Source organism: Bos mutus, chromosome X (genome assembly GCF_027580195.1).
Source record: "Bos mutus isolate GX-2022 chromosome X, NWIPB_WYAK_1.1, whole genome shotgun sequence".
NCBI classification, from domain to species: Eukaryota; Metazoa; Chordata; class Mammalia; order Artiodactyla; family Bovidae; genus Bos; species Bos mutus.
Genome location: NC_091646.1, coordinates 20478343 through 20505887, shown reverse-complemented (window position 1 = coordinate 20505887; position 27545 = coordinate 20478343). Strand labels below are relative to the sequence as shown.

The window sequence follows — 27545 nt, the reverse complement described above, 5'->3', positions numbered from 1 at the left end:
TTCATCACTCAGCCTTTGTTTACTTAGTGTTAGGTGCTAGAGATAGAGAAAGGAATAAGAAATGGCCCCCATCCTCCTCGATCTCAGAGACTAGACCCGGAGAAGGGCTATTCAACTCTAGTCATTTGCATTATATGCATCAGAATGACTAGATTCAAAATGTCTTTAGCCAGAACTCTGGGCAAGTTGCATTGGATGGCCAGAGGTGACGAAGCACCCAAAACTATTATTTCCCTGGTAAAGGAAGGCCGCGGCTTCTCTCTGCAGTGCCGTCTGCGTGCCTGGTCCCTGCCTGGGTGCAAAAAAGGACAGCCTCTGCCCTCAAGGAGTTCACAGGTAGGACCCATTGAGGCCAAGTTGAAGGCAATTCAGCAAATGACTGTTGGGGCATTTGCTCAATATTGAGCTAGGTGGCAGGCACTGCTCTAGGCGCACAGGAAGCCTGGTGAACAGAGTGCTCTTTCCCAACAGAGTATCAGTGTGAAAAATGTTAGCTGCATTGGGTGCCCAGTATATCTGTCTGGGGATTCCCTGGTGGCCTGGTAATTAGGATTCCAGGCTTTCACTGCCGTGGTCCGGGTTCAGTCCCTCACTGGGGAACTGAGGTCCGGCAAGCCACACTGTGCAGCTGAAAAAAAACAAACAAACCAGAATATGGACCTGGATTTAAAGCTCTGACATTTTCTAAGTGATTCTGGGCAGAGTATGTCTGTCTGGAGGCCTTGATTGTAATTGCTAATTCTAAGATGGGGTGGGGGTGGGTGCAGGACCCCATCCCACACGAATCACCATGTCAGGGAGAGCAGGAGAATTTGGTGTGTTTGGTGCTCCTGCACAGAAGTGGGCAAGGTAGAAATCAAGGCTTGCTAGGGAAACAAATTGTCAGTATCCACTGATTGCTTAGTCAAGGTCTACTGGAGTACTCGTGCCCTTGTTCAGAGGAATCTAGTGGGAGGCAGGCACTTCCCCAGCTGGCAAATTACTGCAGTCTTTGGCTTCAGTGTCCTTTTTCTTTCCCTTTTTTTCTTCCATTTCCTGATGCTCTTCTAATCATGTTCCCAGGCACTCTTTCGCATTTATAAGAGACGACCCCTTCAGCACTCTATCTTATTTCCTGATGACTGCTCAGCAGCTGCGCAGCTCCTGGGAGCCCCAGTGAGAGAACCTGAACCTTAGGCACAAACTGCTTGTCCTCAAGGAAGCCACTTCTGCCAACTTAGCCAAACCGCTTGGGAAAAGGGTGCCAGTAACATTTTGCATTTTGCTCTGCAGCCCTCCCCTGAGTCACCATGGAAGACGTGACGAAGACCACCGTCCACACACAGAGCCCTATTAAAACTGAATGGAATTCCCGCTGTGTCCTTTTCACCTATTTCCAAGGGGACATTAGCAGTGTGGTGGATGAACACTTCTCCAGAGCTCTGGGCAATGTCAAGAGCCCCCAGGGACAGAACCCTTCCAGCCCGAGTGGAGATGTGCTGCTGAGGAATGGTGAGCATGTCGGGAGGGAGGGGCTGGAATTCCCTATCGGGCTATCATCAAAGGACAGTTCTGATGTTCTGAGATGTGTGTATATTTGCTAAAGGCACATCATTCTGTTTAGTGAGAAGCCACACCCATTTCTCAGAAGTTTCGCTTGAAAATGGACACTGTTTATGGAATTCCCTAGTGCGCTAGTGGTTAAGACTCCATGCTTCCACAGCAGGGGGCACGGGTTCCATTTCTGGTTGGGGAACTAAGATTCCACAAGCCACATGGCGTGGGCAAAAAAAGGAGAAAAAAGGACACTTTAATCAAATTAATATATGGATTTCATTGTGTCCTCAATTATGTTAAATTCTGGGTTCACACTCAGTATGCGATGAGAGCACCATTATTATTATTATTGCTACCTTGGCCTGACAGGGAAAGAACACCAAAGGACTTGGACATATGTGTTCCCTGTAGAAACACCCAGCCTTCTCTCAGGTTATAGTGGGTAGGGTGGGGCCAGAGGGAGGCGGATAAAATGATTGTTTCTCCATATCCCTCTTCCCACCCTTAACAGTACTGGGGGTGTCTATTGCACACACTATTGGGTGATTTTTTTTTTAAAGCATTGTCTCATCCCAAAACACTTAGCAATGCCAAAAGGTGCCGAGCTTATGCGTTGAATGCCCTGCTCCCGTTGGAGGATGGACATGCCTCCCAGGATGGGGCCTCTGCCTTTTGGGTGAAGCGCTCACCAGTTTTCCGAAGCCATCACTCTGACTGGCCAGACTCTGGGTCTGGATAGGGAATTGGTGTATTAGCCTCTTTAGCCTTTGAGAATTTTCTTCTCTCTTAGAAATAACTTTTCCAGTCAGGTGAGATGGTTTTCTCAGAGACTCTTTGGAGTTCAGGAAACATGTGGAAGGGGGGGAGCATAGTAGGAGCAGGTACTAAAGCTAACACTGGGGATCAGGGGCTGGGTGGAGAGCACGGAGGTGCTGTCTAAGGGTATGCTGAGTACTTCAGAGCAGCTGCAGGAATGGCTGCTCTTGAGTCGTTTGGGGAATTGATGTGTGGGTAAAAGCCCATCCATGTGGGCAATGGGATTCAGAGGCTCTATCTGGCTCCTAGGAAAGGTCAAAACCCTAGGCTCTTCATGCATAGCTAAGTCTGTCCACTTTGGCTATTTGACTCTGAGTTAATTCTAAACACATTGTGTTGAATATATGACAATCTTTTCCTTGTCAGCACCAGCAATTCGTCATCCCTCATTTTCTCTCTCCTGCTTGCCTGGTAAATCCAACCTGCTGCTGCTGCTGCTGCTGCTAAATCGCTTCAGTCGTGTCCAACTCTGTGCGACCCCACAGACAGGATATAACCAATTCTTGGTTGCTTATTGTCCCATTTCTTGGTTTCATTTCGCAGCCAGACTCCTAAGAGGTGTCCATGCATGCTCTTTCCTCTTCCTCTCCTGCTCTCGGATCTGCTCCACTCAGGATGTCATCCTCATCACTCTTTGAAACCAGTCTTAGCCAGGCTCGTGGGAGACTTCCACTTTCCAAAGCAAGTGATCTTTCTCTGTCCTCATCTTAGCTGACTCATCAGCAGCATTTGCTGCAGATGATTGCTCCCTCCTCTTGGAAGTAACCTCCTTCACTTGGATTCCATAATATCACGCTCTCATGGTTTTCCACCTGTCTCCCTGGTTACCCCTCCTTCTCAGTCTCCTTTGCTGAATGTCCTCTTCTCTTCAAGGCTTCATCTCTTAAACATTTGAGGGCCCTAGGACTTTGATCTCAATTTCTCTCTCTACATTCACGCCCTGGGGGATCAATTCTAGTCTCTTTGTCTTAAATACCATCTACATAAACACCACCTATGTGCTGATGAAATATCATATCTTTACCCAGACTGGATTTCAGACTTATCTACGCAGCTGCCTAGTTGATATCTTCACTTCACATAGCTACTAGGAATCTAAACCAAACAGGTCCCAAGCTGAATTTTTTTTTTAAGATTTTTTTTGATGTGGACCAAAAATCTATTGAATGTGTTACAGTATTGCTTCTGTTTATGTTTTGGTTTTTTGACTGAGAAGCATGTGGGATCTGAGCTCCCCTTCCAGGGATCAAACCTGCACTCCCTGCACTGGAAGGCTAAGTGTTAACCACCGGACCACCAGGGATGTCCCCCAAGCTGAACTCTTGATCTTCCCCTCACCCTGCTCCGTCCACAGTCTCAATAAATGGCAGCTGCATCCTTCCAATTAATTGCAGTCATCTTTAACTCCTCTCTTTATCTCATACCCCGCATCCAACCCTTTGAACAATTCTGTAAGTTCTACCTTCAAAGTTTGTCTGAGCTCTGAACATATCTCTCCACCTCCACTCCTGTCCCCTTAGTCTGAAAAGCCATCCTCTCCCCACTGGATTTTTGCCTCCTCATCAGTCTCTCTGCTTTTTCCATTGCTCCCCTTCAGTCTGTTCTCAAAGTAGCAGTCAGAAAGTTGTACCATGTTACTTTTCTGTTCGAAATCCTCCAGTAACTTCTCATCTTACTTGGAATCAAATCCAAGGTCTTCCGGGAGCCCTCACTTGCCTGAGCCCCTGTCATCTTTCTGATCTCATTATCCTCTCAGTCCAGCATAGCCTCCTTGTTCTTCGTAGCTGTGACAGGTACAGTACTGCCTCAGGCCTTTTGCACTTCCTCTCTCCCCTCTTCCTGAAACGCTCTTTCCCAGGTAACTGCAAGACTTCCCCTTCATTGAAATCTCTGTTAGAATGTCGTCTTTCAGACAGGCCTTCCTGAACAATCTATTTAAAACATAGACGTCCCCACCCTGTCACTGTCTTACCCTGTTTTATTTCTCTTAGCATGCGTCACCATGGGGCATATTGTGTATTTTATGGGTTTCTTATCTCTTCCTACCCTCTAGACGCTGTCGGTCTGTTAAGTGCTGTTTTCCAAGTACCCACCCTAATGTCCAACGCATGGAACGTACTCAATAAATATTTAGTGAATGAATGAAATTGTGATTTGGACCACAGGGTGCTGATGTCTGTCGTTGATGGGGGTTGATGGGGTTACTGGAGAGACAGTATCGCTTGGTATATGGCTTTAGACCCAGGCACCCTGGGGCCGGGTCAGCTTTACTGTTGTTTAACCATGGGACCTCAGGGCATATCACTTCATCTCTCTGGGCCCGTTTCCTCATCTGTAAAACTGAGTATCATTGAACTAAAGGAGGAATCAGTGAGATTACTCATGTCAAGTGGCACGTAGTAAGTGCCATGTAGGTGGTAGTTAATATTTGTGGTGTGTAAAGGCTCGAGGCAGGTTTTTTGAATGTCTACAGTGGATGTGAGGGCCCACCTTCAAACCATCAGGATTGCAAGACAGCAGGACCCTCCCCTCAGCCTCCAAGTTGTCCACTGGCTTCTGGGTGGCCGCTGCCCTGTTTCTTAACTCTCCTGACTTCACTTTGTATTCTATGAAGCCCCTGCCCACCAAGGGAGCTTGGACGTGGTCTTTTATCTGGCCCAAGACAGCCTTCTCTGGCCAAACAGAGGCGGCTTTCTTCTCTACCTACCTTCTGTGTTGTCACATTTCCGTGTGATAGTCTCACAGATCCCCTGACTGTGACGAGATCTCCCTTGCAGCACGTGTTGTGGGTTAGGCTTCTGTTTGTCCAGCTGACTGAACAAATGAAGGAGAAAGCCTCTTTTCTTCAAGGCTTCTCTTATCACAGTTAGGAGTCAAATTTCTCATAAGCTCTGTTGCCTCCAGGGAGGGTCCCCTGAAAGAAGACGTGTCCCCAGTGGTTCTCACTGGAGGTGTTCTATGAGCTGCACGCAGCTTAGCTCTTCATCACCGACACTTAGCAACCTCTAAGCCCCTGCAGGCCTGCCCCAGGCTGCCTGGCCTCAGCGAGGCCCCGGCTAAGCTGAGAACAGGCTCCCATTCATGGGCTCCCATGGCGGGCTCACCCAGGGTGCTCTGACAGGCCCATGTGCCTAGGAAATGCCATTGAATTTCCTGGCTGCTTTTTTCAAATCCAAGTTGTTTTTTTTTTTTACTTGGGTATAATTTATACTGGCCCTATTGGTAGGAAAGAAAACACATGCTGAAAGTAGCTGAATTATTTCCCTTTTAAAAGGACATGGGTGATTTCAGAGTAGGTAACTTGGAGAAGCTTCATAAATTTCCATTTCTGGGGGCTTGTCTTGGTGCACAACCCACCCTGTATTCTTCCTGTCCCAGCCACGAGCCCAGCCGCAGGGCTGGCTCCCTTCACTCAAGGGCTGCTGAGAGAAGGTATTCGTACAGCCTGAGCCCTCTGAGGTCTTTTATAGCCAGTCTCTCCTCTCCTCCAGAATCCAGTGGGGTTGGGGAAGAAATGCTGGGTTTCTTTCTTTTGTATTTATTTTTTCAATTTTAAAAATTGAAGTATAGTTGATTTACAGTGTTGAGTTAGTTTCAGGTGTACAGCAAAATGATTCAGTTATACGTAAATATATAATATGTATCTATTCTTTTTAGATTCTTTTCCCTTCCAGATTCTTCCAAGATACTGAATATAGTTCCCTGTGAGAGTGTATCTGTTAATCCCAAACTCATAATTTATATTCCCTCTTTCCCCTTTGGTAACTATAACTTTGTTTTCTGTGTCTGTGAGCCTGTGTTTTATAAATAAGTTCTTTTTAGTTTCCACATATAAGCAATATCATAATGATATTTGTCTTCCTCTGGCTTACTTCACTCAGTAAGACAATCTCTAGGTCATCCACACTGTTGCCCATTAGCACTCTCACTAATAATGTTTCTAATGGCCAGTATTTATTGAGTGCTTCCTATGTTCCAGGCCCTTTCCCAGGGGCTGGCACATGAATTATTTTAATGAATCTTCACAGTAACCTTTTGGTTAACTCTCACCATGCCCATTTCCTGATAAGAAAACTGAAGCTCAGAGAATCAAGTGACTTGTTCAAGATCCCACAGCTCATAAGGGGCAGCTGTTTATAACCAGATCATTCGATTCTAGATACTGAGCTCTTACTGGGCTTTCCAGGTGGCTCAGTGGGAAAGAATCCACCACCTGCCAAGGCAGGAGATCTGGGTTCGGTCCCTGGGTCAGAAAGATCCCTTGGAGGGAGAAATGTCAACCCACTCCAGTATTCTTACCTGGAAAATCCCACGAACAGGGGAGCCTGGCGAGCTACATACAACCCAAAGAACTCTTAGCCATTTTCAAAATACAAGCACATGTTCTGTATTTCATCTCCATTTTTAGTTGGGAAAGGGAACCTGGCTAATCAGCAAAGGACCTAGACAGGTGGTTGTGAAGGAGGGAGTGAGACTGAATAGGAAACTCTCCCCCCCAACACACACACACGGGATGCCCTGAAACAGAGCTGTCCCCCACAAGCTGTCTCTCTGTGTCTAGTGTTATTTCAACCCCAGCTAATACAAATGATATTTTCTTTGTTTCTGGAGTACATCGGAGACAAGTGCCACCAGCCAAAATGGCAGAGAGGGGAATGTCAGCGTGTGCACATTGGTCAGGCCAAAGTTGGGAACTTCATGGGGCAAGATGTGTGTGTGTGTGTTAAGAGGGTTCTCGGCTTCCACTTCATCGTAAAGCAGCATTTATATTAAAGGTGGAGGCAGGGGACAAAGAAGGAAGGAAGGAAAGATAGATGGAAGGCAACCAGGCAGTTATGCACTGGCCTTTCACAGCTGTGACTCAGGTTCACTGAGTCAAGTGGGTTCTTAAGTTTTTACTTTAAAACTAATTTTTTCGGGGGGAAAAAAAGGAAAACTAACTTTTTCTAATCACAAAGATACTGTGTTAAGTTTTGAAACTTTACAAAACACAGAGAAGCATTCAGGACACAAAACCACATGCACATCTAGGTGCCCATACTAAGTTTTACAACCTAATGTCACTTGGCTTTTTAACGGGTAACAAACCATATATATCTTTACTGCCATTTCATATCCTACTAAGACATCATTTTATGCCTCAAGAGTATCCTTTTTTATAGCTGTTGCAAATCTGTTGAAATTTTTGGACATTTAGATTGTTGCCAATCTTTCACTATATGTAAGTATCACATTGAATATCCTTGCAGCTCAACTTTTGCATGCATCATTGATTATATTCTTAAAATATATTGTTGTGGGTAGAATGACTACATCAAAAAGTCCGGTCAGATTTTAGGGTTTTGATATCTGCTGATAAATTGCTGCCAGAAATGTTATGCCCGTTATGCTCATCTGCCAACTTTCCAGCTGTGGGAGTAGGTGCATTCTGAAGATAATAGGAGGCAGAGCTGGCCAAGCATGAAGCTGAGACTCAGCCAGCTCTCCACCTGCTAGTTCTGTGGCCTTAGGCGAGTTACATTAACCACTTTGAGTCTCTATTTTCTCATCTGGACCCTTGTGAAGCTCACCTGAGATGCATCCAGAATGCTATAGTAAGTGCATAGTAAATGAAAGCTCCTCTAGATTTACAATCTTTCTTGCCCACCTTTGATGGATTATTTCTGGGAATTGACACACGGAGCAAAGGCTTCTGAAATCTCCCTTAATTTTTATTTTATTTGTTTGGCTCCACCAGGTCTTAGTTGACACACAGATCTTTGATCTTTGTTGCAGCAGGCAAGATCTTTAGTTGTGGCATGTGGGATCTAGTTCCCTGACCAGGGATGGAACCCTGGACCCCTGCATTGGGAACGCGGGTCTTAGCCACTGGACCACCAGGGAAATCCCGGAAATCTCTCTTTTATAGCCAGTATCTACTCCATCCTCCATATCAGCCCTGCAGCACCGCTGCTTCCCAGGCTCCTTGGCTCTGGCCTTTCCTCCTCTCCCTTCTGTGATGAGTGAGGGCAGAGAGACTTCCTCAGGCCCCCTGCGTTACCATTTGGCTTTTTCCTGGTTGATCCTGTAGAGTGTTGCAAGCCAGGAGAGAAACCCGTGAATGTGAGCCTACGCTGCATTTCTAAACTAAAATAATAATTAATAATATTAACCACAGCAGCAGCTCTCACTTCTTGAGTGCCTATAAGGTCCTGGGCACCATGCTAAACCTTTCACATGGATTGTCCCCTTCCATCCATGGGAAGGGACATGCTTGGTGTCATTGGCTGTTAAGGGGAAGCTTCTCTGAGGGGTTGACATTGAAGTTGGTGTGTCCAGAAGCCAGCCTGGAACAGGGTGTCAGGGCCACCATGCAAAGACAGAGTGTAGGGAGGATCCTCTGGGGTAGAAGCAAACTCCTTGATGCCTAGAAGTGCTTTCTAGAAGGTTCTGGGGCTCTCAAGCATCTATGGGTGGGCATGGGTGATGTCTCTGGGTTTGCTTAACAGGTGGGAGAGTAGCTTGACATTTTCATCCTAAAGGGATAGGGAGGAAATGGGGACTTGTGCTCTCTGAACAGGACCTGGTCTTAGAACCAGGGATTTCGTGAATGCTAGAGGCATGGATGGAACTAAGAGGCAGGGGCTAGATGCTCAGAGTAGGAGTCCAGGGGTTGGAAGCCTTTTGTATTCCTACTGAAAGAAAGATCCAGCCTGGGGCGGGGAGGGGAGGAGCAAAATAGGGGAAGGGGATTAAGCAGTACAAGCTACTATGGACAGAAGTTACAAGGGTGTAATGTGTAGTTCAGGGACTATAGTTAATATTTTAGAATAACTATAAATGGAGTATAATCTCTAAAAATACTGAGTTACTCTGTTGTATACCTGAAACTAAAATAATATTGTAAGCCAATTATATTTCAATTTTAAAAAAGACTAAAGCTGCATCCACTGTAAGACATCATAAGATACGGGGTGGTTAATATTTCGTAAACACTGCCTAGTATGGACTCACATCTGAAGGAAAAAAATAGAATATGAAAAACCTAGCCTTCCCTAAATGTCCCCAAAGTGTTCCTTGCTTGCTCTCCATTCATTAATGTAGGCTGGGGTTTGAGAAGGCAGTGGAGTCTTGCCTGGGGCTCTAAGAGGGGGAACTCGGTTAAGGAAGTGTCACCAGGGCCACTTATTTTCACCAGTCACCATGAGCCAGTCCAGTGGTTCTCCGACTAGATGGGTGTGGTTACTGGAGCAGTTTGTCCAAGAAGCCTGAGAAAGAGACCACCAAAGTTCAGGGTGTCCATTCCATGGGACACCACACCCAAGCCTGCCCTGGAAAGGTGACTTTTCTGGGCCCCCGAAGGCCTACAGTTGGGTTACTGTGAATTCAGGATTGGAACTCTATGTCTTCCCACATACTCCCATCCAAACTGTGCTCTGGTGCACTCAGTGACCGACCAAGTGGGCCCTTGGACAGGCACATCCATCCACTCCCCTTAACCTTTCAGTCAGACAATTCTGGAAGGGAAGCAGTTAAAGAAAATATTCAAAACACGCTGGGGCCCTGCCTTCCACATTTCAAGCCTTCCAAACCTTGGTCCTATGTATGAGATCTGGAAGGCCAGTTCAGATGGAAACTGCCCAGTTGTCAGAGGCTAAACATTGTTTCTCATTTGTGCTTAGGACATGCAGTACCCTCATTCAATATGAAGCAGGAACAGTGATTAGCCTAAGTCAGCTTAATCATTCTATTTGTGCTACACAGTGGCCCTGAATTGCTACTACCCCACATAGATAACTGCCTCCAATTGCTACTACCCAGCAGATATCAGTTTTCAAAAGTAGCAGTCATCCTCAGGAACAAATCTTGCTAATTGTTTCATTGCCCTTGACCTCATTAAAAGAAGCCAACCATTGCCCATCGCTCATGAACAATATGAGAAGTTGAGCAGAATATCTGTGCTATGTAGGTTAGGGCTTGTTTTGCCCTTACCATCTATATTACGTGAAAAGCTGTGCTGGTGGGTGAGACACTCCAGCATCACTGGGCAGACCTATCAGAAAAGATCTAGGCAAACTGAACATTCAGGAGTGCTGGGTGAGGTGCACGAGGAAGGGAAGGGGGCCAGACAGCCTCTCCAGCCCTCCAGTCTCCCTTTATCTCCACATCCAGGCCCCCTTCATTATCTTGGATAGATGAGAACCTCCAGGCTTTAAGCACCATCTGCCAGGGCTCTCTCCCGCCTCCCTTCTTGTCTGAGTGGGTGTTGAGAATGGGGAAAACATCCGTCCATGTCAAGCTGCCCAAGACTCTTTGAGAACTCCAATTCAGCTGCTGTTAGAGGCACAGTTTGAATAGTGTCTCTGAGACCACAGGAGACCCCATTCCCATTAGCTAGTCCACAAGAATTTTACAAGAAGAACCTGAGTCACCACTTGACCTTGAACATTTTGCTTTTATAGGAAGAATTCCAAGAAACTGGGCTTCCCTGGTGGCTCAGATGGTAAAGAATCAGCCTGCAATGTGGGAAACCTGGGTTCGATTCCTGGGTTGGGAAGATCCCCTGGAGGAGGGCATGGCAAACCACTCCAGTATTCTTGCCTGGAGAATCCCCATGGATAGAGGAGCCTGGTGGGCCACAGTCCACAGGGTCACAAAGAGTCAGACATGACTGAGCACATGAAGCAACCACTTTCCTACCCATCACTGACCCCCTCCAGCTCCGATCTCTACTTGGCTAATCTGCTTTGCTAACTTGGTCCAGTCTCTTAACATCCCCATGGCACAGACCTTTCTTGAAAATGAGATTTCAACCCCATACTTGTATGATACCGGCAAACCAGTGTTTGGAATACATCGAAGAGGAAAGGCTTCACAAAAAACTTTATGGAGGGTTCTTCTCTTCAGTGTATTCAAAACACCAGCTATAAAATAAAAGTCAAACAATGGCAACAAACAACATAAATCACCTTTAATCAAGTAATTCTACTTCTAGAAAAGTTTCCTTGAGGGGCTAGTTGGACAAGTATATAGAGAGGTATATATGAAGATGCTTATCCCAATGTTGTTAATTGAAAAAATGGAATAACTGAGCTGCCCAACTATTGTGTTTGGTAGTCATGTTACTACCTTCTGATGGCATGCCATGCAGTGATTTGAAAAGCTGCTGTTGGTTCTGTGTGTTGCTATAGCAGGAAGTTTGTGATATTTTAATAACATGAGAGCAAACAATGTGTACATATATAGAAACATCCTGGAAAGAAGTACACCTAAAGATAGACACTGATAGTCTCTGATATTATGCTTAGAGTGATTTTTTTAACCTTCTGTACATTTTTCACAGTAAAAAATACATTCAATTAACCATACATAGTAGGTATGTGCATGCTCTGGCTCAGTCATGTCTGACTCTTTGCAACCCTTTGGACTGTAAGTCCATGGGATTTTTCAGGCAAGAATACTGGAGTGGGTTGCCATTTCCTCCTTCAGGGGACTTCCCAACCCAGAGATCTATCAAACTGGCATCTCCTGAATCTCCTGCATTGGCAGATGGATTCTTTACAACTGAGCCACCTGGGAAGCCCCTGTGTTAACCATAAAAAAAGCTAATTCCATTTTGAAAACAATAAACAAATCTGTCTTCTAAATCTTTCCTTCCCAGATAGTGACATGCCTCCAAATCAGTGGCGTTTCTCTGCTCCGTGGACAAAGCCACAGCCGGAAGTATCTTTTGCAAATGGCGCCGCCAGCTGCAGCTTGAATGGATCTGGTCTCATGCCTATGGATCAATACCCACTGTCCCTGACTGGGGGCCCCTCCGTTCAGCCTGGCGAGCTGTGGCATTTCTCCTCCCTTGCCAGTCCCAGCTTCCCAGAGCCTGGCTACCCTCATGCTTTTTCCACTGGGCACTTGGTTCCAGAGCCCCAGCCTGAGGGGAAGTATGAGCCCCTCCTAAGTCTCCTCCAGCCAGAGAGATGCCTAACCCATCCTCAGGAATCTGCCTCGTGGGAGGATGGCAACTCTGCCGGAAGCACAGGATTGCTCTTCAACCTGCCTCCCAGCTCAGCCCACTGTAAGGAAATGCCTCCAAGTACGGTTGGAGGGGTTGCTTCTGATTGGTTGTGGTTGAGAGTGCGTTGGCATGAGATGGGATGGGAAGACTAATTGCTGCCTCTCCAGCTGTGGGGCTTCTGAGGGACAAAACATCTACCTTCACTAGGCTGTATCCATAGTCACTATTTAATGACTAAAGGGTTGCATAGATAGCCAGCCAGATGCAGTTGGCCCAGAATATTCACCCTGGTCTGCTGACTCGGACTTGGCCTAGAAAAATGACGGGCTGCTGCCTAAAATCTTAGGGTCTTGCATTCACCTCACTGTGAACTGCCAGATAACCCATGTGTAAAACAGAACTCAGTGATACACCTACAGGCTCAAAACTATCCTCCAAATAGGTTGGCAACTTGCAATAATGCCAGACTCCTGGGTAGAAACAAGGGCCGTCTATACCAACCATCTGCTCCACACATTAAAATTCAAAGCGACAGTGGAGGCCGCCCCCTTGCTGCCTGGAGACCGTCATGGTGCCTGGCTGTCTGGGGCTTTTGCTCCCTGACCCCTACTCCTCCCTGAAGCAAAAACCTCCTTAACGCTCATTCACTGTTTTATTCCATTTACTCACTCATCCGACATTTAATCAGCACCTACTAGATGCAAAATCTTGCCTGGAGAATCCCAGGGACAGGGGAGCCTGGTGGGCTGCTGTCTCTGGGGTCACACAGAGTCGAACACGACTGAAGCGACTTAGCAGCAGCAGCAGCAGCAGATGCAAAATACTCATCGAGAAACAAGACTCCCTTCTTTGTAAAAGGATGGGAAAGGATTGGCCTAAAGTGTACTTTGACCAAAAAAAACAAGTGACTCTCCTGCAAGATTTGCCCTTCACATGAAATATTGGTAATAGTAGATGCTTCATAGTTTCTTGGGGCTGAGTCTCCATCTTTGGCTTTCTGCACCTTGGATGAGTTTTCTTTTACAGCTCCCTGGTCTGTGCCTGAAAGAAATTGCCAGAAGCTGCTTTTACTTCTGAACTAAGTATATTTATGTTACACCGAGGCCTAAAGTCAGATGCTGTGTTCCATGCTAATGTCAAAAACAAATTTTCTGTTAAAATACCATTCCATCATTTGCAGAGTTTGATTAGCAATATACTTAAAGAGTAAATCATAAAAATGTCAAGCTTGGGAAACCTATGAGAATTCCCATCCTTGTACTCCTTTTCAAAAATCTGTTCCTGCTGGATTCAGAGGGGAAAATGAGGCCAACTGTGTGTATATGCTTGTGCACACACACAGCGGAACCCTGTCTCGATGGATGGTTAGAACACAGCTCAAATCATCGCGTCCCAAACAAAACAAGCCATGCAGTTCAAATCAAATTTAGCAAAGATTTAGCAAGCATCTAGTATATGCCAGGCACATCATAGCAAAGCCACAATGCAGGTGTTATCATAGTCCCGAAAGTTCTAGATGCATTTTCAAACAAATATTCATCACCAAAGTCTCAACTGTTGCCAACTCTTTACACTCTCCTATTAATGCTGATATCTACTGGATAAATCAGTGGCTGACAGTCCAGGATCTGTTGAGGAAGTTAGCAACCCTTGATCAGAAACAACTGCCCATAAATGGGAACAAAACCCCAAGGGCATACAAAACAGAAGTGTGTCTGTTTTTGTAGCATCTGATAAAAGAAAACATGTCAAATGTCAAAATTGAGGAGCACATGATTTGGGGTTCCTTGAGGGGGTACTGTGTGCACTTTCTAACCCAGTCCCTGATTTCATTCCCAATCATATTTTTTTCTTTCCTAGTTAAGAAAATCTATTTCCCCCCTGATGGTGGACCTGCCGGTGCCAGCTTTGCAGTTGAAAGTGAGTGTCTGCTTCTGTCTTTGATATCTTATCTCTGCATCCTGAGAACAAACTTATAGCAGAAAAATCAGGATTTCCAGCAATTGAAATGACCCTCATTTCTGTTATTTAGTGTTTTTACCCTTAGAATTGGTTACCTTTAAGTCTCAAAGAGCCCATGCACTTAGTATCTTGTAAAATGTGTTGCCCGTTTTCTAATTTGGCTGTAAAAGCAATTCTATTAAGTTCTTTTATCTGAGCTGGATTTAGCAAGGTAACCAAGGTGATGCAGGAAAATGAACAAATTCATGAAGGTTAGCCTGCTCTTTCCCGGATGTTCAGTTTTCAGCCTAGAACATAGGGCCACCCCAGGACTCTGCAGTCAGAAAATGCCACCTGATACCAAAGGCTAGGACTCTGGGCTCCACATTCAATTTGAAAGTGGTGTCAGTAAGAACCGCCCAATGAGGACAATCTCTGGTTTGACATGAGGACCTTCATGGCTCAGGTTTGAATCCACCTTCATTAGTTACTAGCTTCAGGAACTTTAACCACATTTGTTCACCTCTCCATACCTCAGTAGCTTTATTTATAAAAGGAGGATTAAAATAATGCCCACCTCATCAGATTTCTGATAAGGATTAATTTACATATATGTATTGACATGTAAATTCTAATGGAAATGAGACTCTAGTAAGTCAGTACCCAGTAAGGGAGCAAAAAGTGCCTTTAGGGAGGGCATCCGTGTGCCTGCAGCTGTTCTCACTCTGTGTGTCTGAGAGGCATCAAGGGAAGAGTTGCCACCGCAGCCTCCGATCTCTGGCACTGTACAGTTTGGTGTGGAATGGGGGTGAACAAAATATATAGACCTCCCTAGAATGTCCACTCCTTGAGGGCCAAGTCTTTGAGAGGTGTACTAACCCATCCTGGCACCTGTGGCAGTGCCTGGCATGGAGGTCAGAACATACATGTCTAATGAAAGAGTGAGCAAATGCTGGAAACAATAAAAGAACATCAGAAAAGGAAATGGTAAAAATCTATCTGCCGATAGAGTATAAATTAAATTTTTTTGATACTGTTGTGTGAAACAAGCAAGTCACAAATCACCCTCCGTGAGGAATTGGTTGTGCCCAAGTGACAAGATAGATTTAGGGCTGATCCAAGAGCCTTAGCAATTTCATCAGGCTTCATGGAAGTCTTCCTGAAGGGATGAGCTCTGCTCACTTTCTAATGTATGAAATCAGGATTATCAAGTCTCCTAAGTACTTGTTAGCTTATACATTTAAAAAATTGTAAGCCTCAGAATTACCAAAAGCCTGATGCTTTCAATTGCTCATAGGCCCAAATTAACAGCAACACCATGTATCGGTGGTGGCTATGAGCTCAGTCCCCACAATGACCTTATGATTCATGTATGAAGACATCTTAGGTGCCTTATATGAGGCATGCAGTAAATAGAGGTTGAATGAGTGAAGAAATGAATATACCCATTTTATAGATGAGTAAACTGAGTCTCAAACAGGTGAAAGGACTTGGCTTAAGATCAAATAGCAAGTGGCAGGGGTACAATTATTTCTCTGCTCTCACAGTGTCATAATCATCAATATCATAAATTACATTAAACATAAATCATCAAAAACAATTCCAACTTAAATCAAGTGTACAGCAGTGAAGACTAGCAACCGGTATGATTGCTTCACTGTATATGGGCTCACTGTCCATCTGTGGACCAGGACAGTATCCTGAGTAAGATGAGGGGGTGCAGAAACTTGGAAAGCATGCAAAGGAGCAGTATTATCCTGAGAAAGGGCCATGTGGAGAATAGCTGACAGGAAGTGTGGAATGGGTACCTGGCTATGCCAACAGCCCCCTGTTGGCTATTCTGCCACTGTGGCTCTGGGCAGAGGGAGGCAGCAGGACACGGAGAGTGGGAAGAGGGTGACTTCCTATGTGAAAAAAGGACCAGGAACACCCCTCAAAGCCCACATTCTTAAAAGAGCACAGCACCCATTTCCCCATCTTGCCTGATGCTGAAACCAGAGGGGAGCTTGTGAAACGCCCAGATTCTGCGCCATCACTTCCTGGTTGAGTGGTTTTGGCGTGGAACTCAGTAGCCTCTTTTTATGTTTGATGTATTTTATATTAACCTGATTTGGGATTTTTGTTTTGTTTTGGCCATGCCAAATGGCTTGCAGGATCTTAGTTCCCCAACCAGGGATTGAACCTGGGCCCTTGCAGGGAAAACGCTGAATCCTAACCATGGGGTCACCAGGGAGTTACCATATATTGACCTGATTTTGAAGTGAGCTAGATGAAATTGTCAGGAAGATTTTGGTACCAGATAAATATTTGTTGAAGGAAGACAGACCCCCTCCTGCTCCTCCAATATGGTCTAGTCCTCTCGAGTGGGTACCACACACCCACATGAGCCAGAGATCATGTGGAGAGAAGAGCAATCTGCCGGAAGCATAGTTGGAGGGACTCCCCGAAACTGGTGCCAAAATATTTAGTGAATTTGATTTTTTTAATCTGTAGAAATAGACAGTGGTTCATTGTACATTCCTTCAATGTCTACAGAAAATATTGCCAGACATGGTGCGCTTTTATATATATGTATATAATAGTGTATAAAACTCTTGGTCCCTGCTCTCACAGTTATTAGTCTAGTGGGGAAGGTAGACTCCACCAAAAAAAAAAAAAGGACAAAATAAAATGTTTGCAAGTTATGGTAAGTCTGAAGGAAGCATACCAAGTGTTGAAACAGAGCAAAACAGAGGTCAGCTTTGGATAAAGGGGGTCAAGGGTGGCTTCTATGCTGAAGTGATGTGTGAGCAGGGACCCACATGGACTGAGGGATGCTGGGAGCTTTAGGAAGAGCTGGGATGGAGATGGGGGAGGCTGCCCTGCCCAGACCAGAAGTGAGTGAGGACCGGGAGAAACCTGAGTGTGGGCAGAGGGAGCCCTGGAAAGGTCAACTGGCCGGCTGACACAGCACCTTCTGGATCATGGTGGGGGTTGATTTTCTCTTCTAAGTGACTCTGAGGCATGGCAGGGTTTGAAGTGTGATCCGATTTGCATTTAATAAGGCCACAGAACCATTGTGCAGAGGATGCATTGGAGAAAGAACTGGTTAGGAGGCCAGAAGCACAAGATGGTGGCCCGAATCAGATGGCAGTCGTGGATGCTGGATGAAGTGAATGTGTTTGAGATCTATTAATATGTGGGGTGTTTAGGCTTTCATTTGCGTGCATGAGCAACTCTGTGGATACTGGTACATGTGTGGAAATGAGGCAGATTGTAGGAGAACACAACTTTGCCTTGGCCACATTCACTGTAGGTGATGATAAGACATGCAAGCGGATGGCCTTCTCCAACAGTTGTATGTAAGTGTGGAGTTCAGAAGCGGGGGGAGAGCCTGAGTAAAGTTTTGAGATTGTTCGGTATGAAAATGACACTGCAAGCCACTGAATGATCACCCAGGCAGAGAAAAGGGCAGAGGACAGAGTCCTGGAGTGTGCCAATATTTAGAAGTTGGGGGATGTGAGAACCGAGCAGACGATACAGAGAAGGAGCAGGCCCTGGGTGGGAGAAGCGCCAGAGAATGTGGTGTTACAGGAACTTAGAAGACAAAGTTTCCAAACACAGAGAGTGATCACCTGTGTCAAAGGCTTCCGAGAGATCAGATAAGAGAAGGCCAGAGAAATTGGATGTGGCATCAGAGATTTTGATAACGTAGTTAAGAGCAGTTTTCGTTAATAGCATGTGGACGAAAGCTGGTTGGGGTGGGTTGAGGAGGGAATGGCAGCTGAGAAAGTGGAGATAGTAAATGGCAGTAGCTTCTTGGAGAAGTTTAGCCTTGAGGGAGGTGAATAAAAGTAAGCTAGTAGCTATAGAGATTAGTGGGGTGGAGAGGGTCTTTTATTTATTTATTTTTTAAAGAAGGCAAATATTAGAGCCTATACAGAAAAGTAATTAGCCTCCCCCCCCCCAAAAAAAAACCAAACAAACTCAGGTGACCAGAAAGAAAAAAAAAATAGAGCCTATACAGAGATGAAGAGATGGATGACAAGATGATGACAATAACTTCATGGCTGGAGACAATTGCAAGGTTGTGGGGAAGCATTGGCATTTTTTAGGAGGAGGGGACATTCTACCATTGAAAGCAGACAAAAGATGGGGAATAAGGACACAGATGCCACTAGATTTGCAGGCTTGTTTGTGGGGAGTTGGAAACATAGTAATCAAATGATTTTGAATCAGCTATAAAGGCTGACATCATGAGTTTAAGTGGAAACAGTTGGCTGACTTGTGTGATTTTTTTTTTTTTTTTCACCAGGGCTGTTGGGTTAATGTAATGCACAGAGAAGCCAAACTCTGGCTCATCCAGGGTTGAGGTTTTGACAAGTGATCATGATGAATGAGGGACCATAACACAGGATCATGGTATCTAAGCTGCTCAGAGAAGGAAATGGAGGCAGATGGAAGGTGCCGGGTAGTAGAGGTTGATGGATTGGAGGATGAGATTATGTAAAAATGTGGTGATAAGACTGCTTAAGCCGATGACATCGGGAGATGGTGGTTTGAAACTGAGATGGTGGGGTGACAGCTGTGTATGTGATGACAAGGTCTAGTGTGTGACCATGGTGAATGGCTGACTGAGGCGCCGTGAGCCAAAGGTGCAGGGAATGGCAAGAATCACAGAAATGAGGTAAAAGAAGAACCCATAGCTCGCTACCCCACGGGTGCGGTTTTATCCTCATTCACAGATGGGAACATGGAGTTTTAGGGAGGTTAAGTAACTTACCCAGAGTCAAGGTAAGTGCCAGGGTCAGTTTTCTGTCCTTGGTCTTACCCAGTAAGCTAGCTGCAGCGTGACCACACGATAATTCTACTCTACTCCATATAAGGACACTACCTCTTGAACAAATATTCCTGAGCCTATCTGTGCCAGGCACTGTTTTAAGGGCTTTACATGTGTTTAACTCATGTAGGCAATAGATATCATTAGTCTTCCCATTTACCAGATGAGGAAAGGGGAACTCAGATAGGCTAGGTAACTTGCCTGAGGTCACACAGCTAAGAGTGGTGAGGTCAAGACTCAAACCTGGGTTCCTTGGGCACCAAGCCAGCTGCTACCTCATCAAGCTTATTCTATTTTTCAGGAAGCCAGTCTCCAGAGAGAAGAAGAGATCTGTTCTTTTACTGAACGTGGGTTTAAAGAAGAGAATTCCTTTTTCCGAACCTGCTTCTGGTTTTCTGCTGTGAATCCAGAGGGTCTGGAGACATCACTGTCCTTTTTTCTTGTTGCCACCAAAGAGCACTGGGTTCAAAGCAAGTTTCTGCTCTCCCTGAAATTCTATACTTTTTCTTGGCACCTATGCCCCGCAGCAGGGTTTTTTTTTTTTTTTTTTTTAACTTGTTAAGTGAATCTCGAGCATATAAGATGGTTAAAAGAGCTGTTTAGTGGTGGGGAGCAACCCTGTAGATTGTCCCCAATAAAATGACAAATTTCACCCTCTGTGTTCACTGCCCTCCTTTTTAGCAATTGGCCAACTTGCCCTCCATCAGCACGGTTGCCCGCATCAACACTGACCACATGGTACCCAATGGGGTTGTCCCACTCTGCCAACTGAATAGAGAGATTCCAGAAACAGCCTGACACTTTCTAGCCTTAACCAGATGATGCCCAGCTTCCCTGTTAATGGCATTGGCAAGACCCACAGAGAGTGGCTGGGAGGCAGGACGGTTCCTGCATCCCTGAAGTTTGAAGGGAAGCTGAAGAGGTCTCAGGCTGGCCTTGATGAATGAGATACTGTCACTTGGAAAATATGATCACTTAATTCCAAAAAAGTGATTCTAATCACTGAGCAATCTGACAAATAACTCGCAAATTAGTAAGCAAACTGTCCCATCCCAAGCCAGGCCTAGAGTAAGTTCTGTATCCAGAGCATTCTTAGATGAGCTCCATGACTTCTTGGCTGCCCTCCCTCCAAGGAGGGCCTTGGGTCTCCACACCCCACGTGTGCTTGTCTGCACCTTACAACCTTGCACAGGGGCCCGCCTGACTGCCATCACCACAGGATCTTTCCTGTAGCTCTTCCCCTGTCAGTGACATCGAGAAAACAGTAACTTTCTTTTCAGCAGAGAACCACTGGAGCTACCTGGGTGGATACCCACATGGGTCCAAGACCAGTCAATGGGACCTCCTTGCTGATTGTTCTGGATGAAATGACCAATTTCTCCAAATTCTTCCATCTCTCCAATCTGGTAGACAGCTCACAGTCCAGCATGAGCTTGGTACTTAGCTCTGACAATCCCGGTATCCCTGCCCTCAGCACTCCCCACACATACACCCCCTGTTCCCATAGCTCAAAGGGTTAATAATAAAGGGACACTTCTGGATTAAGCTATTCTAAATTCTTTCACATCCATGATCTCATGCAAACTTGACAGCAACTCTGCTATTGACATGATTACCTTTACGTAATACATGTGGGTACCAAGGCTCAGAGTTGGCCAATGACCTGCCCAAGGTCACGTAGCCCAGGCTGGATCCCAGGTCTGATCTCAGGGCTCTTTTCTCTCCATAATACTTATCAAGGGTTACCATCAAGGTGGCTCTTAGATATTTAGTTCTCTCATCTGCCATGTAAATAAAGACCACAGGTTTTACATGAGTGAATCGGTAACCTTGGTAGTAATAGAGTAATTCTCTTGTCTCAATCAGTTTTTCCAATGTGTTACATGTGTTTCTGAGATTTACTAAGAGAAAAAAAAAAAAGCCAGTACATTTTCCTTCAAAGTTATTTTCCTTCGAAAGTGCTGTTCTTTTTTAGGTGATGGTTGGGAAAATTCTGGGCGGAGGCTGACTCTAGCACTTGTGATGCATCATTATACAAGGGTGTTTATCTTGGCTCACTGTAGAAAGATTCGTCTGTGTTAGAAGGTAACATGTACCATCAGAATTGAACTCTTAATTATGCTATTTAGGGAAAAAAAATGATTCCAAGAGGGCTGGCATTTGGTGTAAGCTGGGTAATCTGATGTTTTTTCCCCAAAAATCCCTCAGCTTGGAAGTTCTCTCGTATAAAGCTGAACGCAGTAGTCAATTTCCCCATATTGACAAAGAGGAAAGAAAAGGCCTCCTGTCTCTGAAAGACCCCAGCTCTTCTGATACAAGTAAATCCCTGCCCAGATCATCTGTCTAGAACCATCCTTTCTTAGTTTCCCCCTCACTTCCAAAAAGCTAACTTGAAAAGCATTTCTTTGACTACCTTTGGCATTTCACTCTTGCTGACTGCACACACATAGACAAGCCGGCCCCATGTATTTTCTGTGGGGCTTAATCTACACTCCCAATTGATAATCTTATGAGATGCTAGCTAGCTGGGGAAGGGGTGGAATCAGGTGGATCAAGGTTTGAAACTGGAAAGTTGGGCCCAATAGGGCTAGAGCCCATAAACACATTTTTCTCTACAGTTTTGAGAAACTGACAAGTGGCTTGATCCACTCTGACTCACTGGCTGTGACCCCTCCCCCACAAACACACCCATTCCTGAACTTTATGATCTGAAAGAATGGGAATTGTTTCCAATGGGCTGGAAACTCACTTGAATGATACCTGGGTTAAAAAGGCAACAAAAGGTAACAATTTCCTTTTTTCAGGAAGCAAAAACTCTTTCAAGAATTCCAAATAAGGATGTTTGCCAAGCCAGTTGAGACTTGTGTAGAAGCAGTTTACCATTATAAAAATAAAGTGTAACACAGAAAACAAAGTAACCCCTCCAGAGATAAAACTAAGTAACTATCTTTGGGTCACATCTTTCTCCCATATAAACAATAATCTCTGCCATTTCCATAACTGTTTCTCTGCTGCTACTGCTGCTAAGTCACTTCAGTCGTGTCCGACTCTGTGCGACCCCATAGACGGCAGCCCACCAGGCTCCCCAGTCCCTGGGATTCTCCAGGCAAAAACACTGGAGTGGGTTGCCATTTCCTTCTCTAATGGATGAAAGTGAAAAGTGAAAGTGAAGTCCCTTAGTCGTGTCCGACTCAGCGACCCCATGGACTGCAGCCTACCAGGCTCCTCTGCCCATGGGATTTTCCAGGCAAGAGTACTGGAGTGGGGTGCCACTGTTTCTCTAGCTTGACATAACTGAAAATAATTTTATAACCCATTTGTTTTTTCAAAATGTGAAGATCCCCTGGAGTAGGAAATGGCAACCCACTCCAGTATTCTTGCCTGGAGAATCCCATGGACAGAGGAGCCTGGCGGGCTACAGTCCATGGGGTCGCAAGGAGTCGGACACAACTGAGCACTCACGTACAGGTCGCTTAACAGAAACTTATTTCTCACAGCTGGGAAGTCCAAGATCAAGGTACAGGTAGATTTGGTGTCTGGTGGGAACCTGCTTCCTGGTTCAGTTCAGTTCAGTTGCTCAGTCGTGTCCAACTCTTTGCGACCCCATGAATCGCAGCATGCCAGGCCTCCCTGTCCATCACCAACTTCCGGAGTTCACTCAAACTCATGTCCATCGAGTCAGTGATGCCATCTAGCATCTCAACTGTCGTCCCCTTCTCCTCCTGCCCCCAATCCCTCCCAGCATCAGGGTCTTTTCCAATGAGTCAACTCTTTGCATGAGGTGGCCAAAGTACTGGAGTTACAGCTTTAGCATCAGTCCTTGCAAAGAAATCCCAGGGCTGATCTCCTTCAGAATGGACTGGTTGGATCTCCTTGCAGTCCAAGGGACTCTCAAGAGTCTTCTCCAACACCACAGTTCAAAAGCATCAATTCTTCGGCGCTCAGCCTTCTTCACAGTCCAACTCTCACATCCATGCATGACCACTGGAAAAACCATAGCCTTGACTAGACGGACCTTTATTGGCAAAGTAATGTCTCTGCTTTTGAATATGCTATCTAGGTTGGTCATAACTTTCCTTCCAAGGAGTAAGCGTCTTTTAATTTCATGGCTGCAGTCACCATCTGCAGTGATTTTGGAGCCCCCCAAAATAAAGTCTGACACTGTTTCCACTATTTCCCCATCTATTTCCCATGAAGTCATGGGACAAGATGCCATGATCTTAGTTTTCTGAATGTTGAGCTTTAAAGCCAACTTTTTCACTCTCCTCTTTCACTTTCATCAAGAGGCTTTTTAGTTCCTCTTCACTTTCTGCCATAAGGGTGGTGTCATCTGCATATCTGAGGTTATTGATATTTCTCCCGGCAATCTTGATTCCAGCTTGTGCTTCTTCCAGCCCAGCGTTTCTCATGATGTACTCTGCATTGAACAGTCATCTTTTTGGTGTGTTGTCAGGTAAGGGAAGGGGTGAGGGTGTTTTCTGGGGTCTCTTACATAAGGGCACTGATCTCATTCATGGGTGGACCTCATGACCTCCTAATCTCTCAAAGGCTGCACCTCCTAATACCACATTGGGGGTTAGGTCAAAACATATAAATTTGGGGCTACACATTCAGTCTGTAGTAGTCACACGGCCTGAAATTCTTCAGAGCTGGAATTCCAAACCAGCTCTCCCCTTTCTAAACAAAATATTAGCCCAGGGGGATCTCTGCAACTTTTCCCTTGGTTATTGCTTAGTGGCTAAGTTATGTCCAACTCTTTTGTGACCCCATGGACTGTAACTCACCAGGCTCCTCTGTCTATGGGATTTCCCAGGCAAGAATACTGGGGTGGGTTGCCATTTCAATTTTGTAAAAAAGAATTAATTTTAACTTTTTATTTTTACAAAACCCCTGCATTTCAAGGTCTCAAAACTTCTGCTCCTAGCCCTTGTGGGCAATGATGGTGGGAAACAGAACTCAGCTCTGAGATCTGAGTTAACAAAAGATAAAACATCACTACTTCAGAATCTTTCTTTTGTTCCCAAGTGGTGGGCAGGGAGAGGGAGAGAACAGTTTCTGCAACAATTATTCCCTTTAGTGAGAACACTGACCCATAAAGGATTGGTGATGGTCCCTTGATAAAACCTGTTAGAGATGGGAGAAGAAATGGGGAGTTGTTTAATGGATACAATTTCAGTTTTGCAAGATAGAAAGTTCTGGAGATATGCATTACAACATTGTGACTATACTTAACACTACTGAACTGTACACTTAGAACAGTTAAGATGATAAATTACATGTGATGTGCTTTCTATCACATTTTAAAGTCTAAAAAATATTTTTCTTAGTCGTGGGAACTTTTAAACGATGTCCCAGAAAGAAGAAAGAGAGAACTGATGCTCTAACAGGGCACACTTGTTGCTGTCTCCCCAACCCCAAAGTCAATGCAGATCTGGAATCTTCAGATTGCAGATCCGAATCTGTACTTCTCCAGGTAAGATGAAAATCAAGCCACAGAGCTCATCATAATATCAGAATGCAGGAGCTGACCATTTCCTTGCACCTAAAATCTCTCTATGAAACAATCTACAATGACCTGCACCCACAGAGATTTTCTTAAAGAATCATTCACTTAGAATATATTTATAGGGCATTCCCTGGTGGTCCAGTGGTTAGAACTCAAGCTTTCATTGCTGGGGCCCTGTGTTTGATCCCTGGTCAGGGAAGTAAGATCCTGCAAGATGGTACAAAAACCTAGTTTTTTGGTTATGATTTGGTCATGTTGTGAAGGCAACAGCAGAGGATTTCATTGGAAATACTCTGAATATATTCTTTGTGAAGCTGGAAAGTGAAATACATCGAAATAACATAGGCCAAAATAGCATGACACTCTCATTTTCTGTTAGTTTGCATCCAACTTACTAATGATAGAAAAGGGACTTTGAAGAAGGTAATTGAGATACATTTTTCAGAATTTCCCAACCCTTTTGCTAAGATTTTGTATCCCCAAACCTGACTGCAATGGTCATCTGTCCACTCTAACTGACTTAATGTCAGTAACTTCTAGAATTATTGAAATTAGAAGCATTTCCAATTCTAGGTCAGATGAGTTTGGTACCCTGAGAGTATATTGCCTTGTTTACCAAAAAGAGAAATACTTTGGAATTCCAAAAGAAGTAGCAAGATTCCATTTATATACAGTTAAAAAATTTATATACTCAGGTAGAACAAACCTAGGGTGCAAAATGTCATGGTCCTAAATGGAATAAAACTGGAATTTAAAAAATGGAAACCAAAACCAAAACACAAACCTCAGTGCTAACATATCTGCTTTAATATCACTGACGCTGAGTTTGATTTCAACCTCAAAGGCAAAGGTCAGTGTTCAAGACTCCAATAGTTAATATCACAACCTATAACTGTGCAGGAAGTTCCAGAAATTCAGGTGCACTTTCCTGCTCACAAAATAACACATTTTGTGATGCAAAAAGAACAAATAATCAACAGATGTTTTAACCAGGCAGAAATCCAACCAATGAATTTTTCAGACTTATTGTTACCTGTTTCTTGAAGGTGAGGGAGTTGATAATTCTGAATAAACTGAAAAGCACCATGCCACCTACTTCCTAATGGAAAGTGCCAATTTTCAGAAGGACAATACCCAGGTCTGAGTAATCTCTGTATTTTATCGTGCCTAGCACAGTGCCTGGCACAGGGACCTCATTCAGTAAATGTTTGGTCAAAAAATGAATGCAAATAGCACTGTGTCACTGGCCAGTTGGTGTTGCCCTTGGCCGCACCCTCACCTCCACCTAAGTCTGGATTAGCTGTCCTCCTCTGAGCTCCCATGGCTCCCTGGGAGCCATCACAGCACTGGCCACCCCATGTTTATCCCAGGTGACTATCCCCTGTCTTTCTTCCCCACTAGACAGTGAACTGGGTCTGTCCTGATCATCACTGTATCCCCGGTGCCATATTTATGAATGACTGGATGCCTTGAATATTAATTATACTCTATGTTCCAGAACTACAGGGCCAAGGCTAAGGAACAAGGGATTTCCCACTCTTTCTCCAGGTCTCCTTGCTCAGCCAACTGTGTGACTTTAGGCAAATAACTTGGCTTCCTGGGAGTCAGCCTCAATTAGAGCCATGGGCTCTAGGATGGATGTCCAAGGGGACTCAGGGCAGCCCCTTACACCAGGGCTCTGAGACATCTCAGGCTGGAGGGAAGAGTTGATTGCCATTCCAGAAGAAAGTTGACATGGAAAACTTAGTTCTAGCCTCAGACAGACAGGACTTAAGGTCCATCTCTAGCAGTTTCTGACCAACTTTGGGGGCATTACCTCATCCCTCTGAACCTCATTACTTTATGAGGGTTTGATTTGAGCATTTTATCATGGCCACTGACTATCCTCAATGTGAATTCATAATTGTGTATGGATGTGTTTTAGCATTCTTACAATATTTGAGTAATATCAAGGGCTATGATTTACTGAGCACTCATCGGTCCCTGCTCCGGGCTAAGTGCTTTAGCTGCATCATCTCATTGAATCTTTACAATAACCCTTCCAGGCAGGAATTAGTGTTGCCATTTTACAGATAAGGAAATTAAAGCTCATAGCGGTAGCCTAAGTGGCCCAGCCCAGGCAGCTGTTAGAGCCAGGATTCAAGCCCGGTTTTGTCTGACTCCAAAGCCCATTACTCTTAACCCCTTCACTCAACTGCTATAGAGTAATTAAGGGGTATTAAAATGGGACCCTGTAAAAGCTAGAGAATAAGGTAAATAAATAGAAAGCTTTTGCCTTCTCTTGAAAGGCCATTAGTCCCAGCAGCCTTTTGGTGTCAAATGGAAAAAATAATAAGGCTGGCCCATCAATTGGTAGAAGCAGGCCACTTTACCAGTATGCTGGGCTCTTCTTTCCATTGCTAGTTAAAATAATTACCATCCATTCAACCACTTTAAGTGACTCCCAATGCGGACTTATGAGCCTTTCTATTAACTAAAGAACATCAAAATAATATGTAGATGGCAGCTCTCTCTAAGGGACTTTGAATACACTATTAAAAAGCCAAACCAAAACAGAAGTTTCCAGTTCTCAGTCTTCAAAAGCCAGGAACTCTTTCCAAATTTGATAATACCTTTTGTCAAACGCATGGAGCTCTGTGGCAAGGAAGCAGGCAGCACCGCTGTCTCTCCGCGGAGAGTTTCAGAGCTCATGGATGCGGTGGCTCAGCGAACGTTGGGGATGGCCGTGGTGACTAAAACGACTCCTGTTGCCCTAGTTTCAGGCCGAAATTCGCAAACTGCTAAAGGGTCGGAAAACATTTTAGTCAAACGGAGCGCAATTTCCACCCCTTGGTTCAGTTCAGTCCAGTCGCTCAGTCGCGTCCGACTCTTTGCGACCCCATGGACTGCAGCACACCAGGCCTCCCTAGAGAGAGGCTAAATTTCAAGCAAGGTCC

General features: G+C 44.9%; 1 protein-coding gene across 1 annotated transcript; it reads left to right on the top strand.

Moving 5' to 3' along the window:
- Nucleotides 1-1151: 1151 nt before the first annotated feature.
- VGLL1 (vestigial like family member 1) lies at nt 1152-19672 on the top strand. The gene is made up of 4 exons (XM_014482224.2): nt 1152-1491; nt 11993-12403; nt 14204-14263; nt 19405-19672. Exons 1-4 carry the CDS (start codon nt 1290-1292, stop codon nt 19446-19448), a joined length of 717 nt encoding a protein of 238 aa, XP_014337710.1. The 5' UTR covers nt 1152-1289; the 3' UTR covers nt 19449-19672.
- Nucleotides 19673-27545: the final 7873 nt, after the last annotated feature.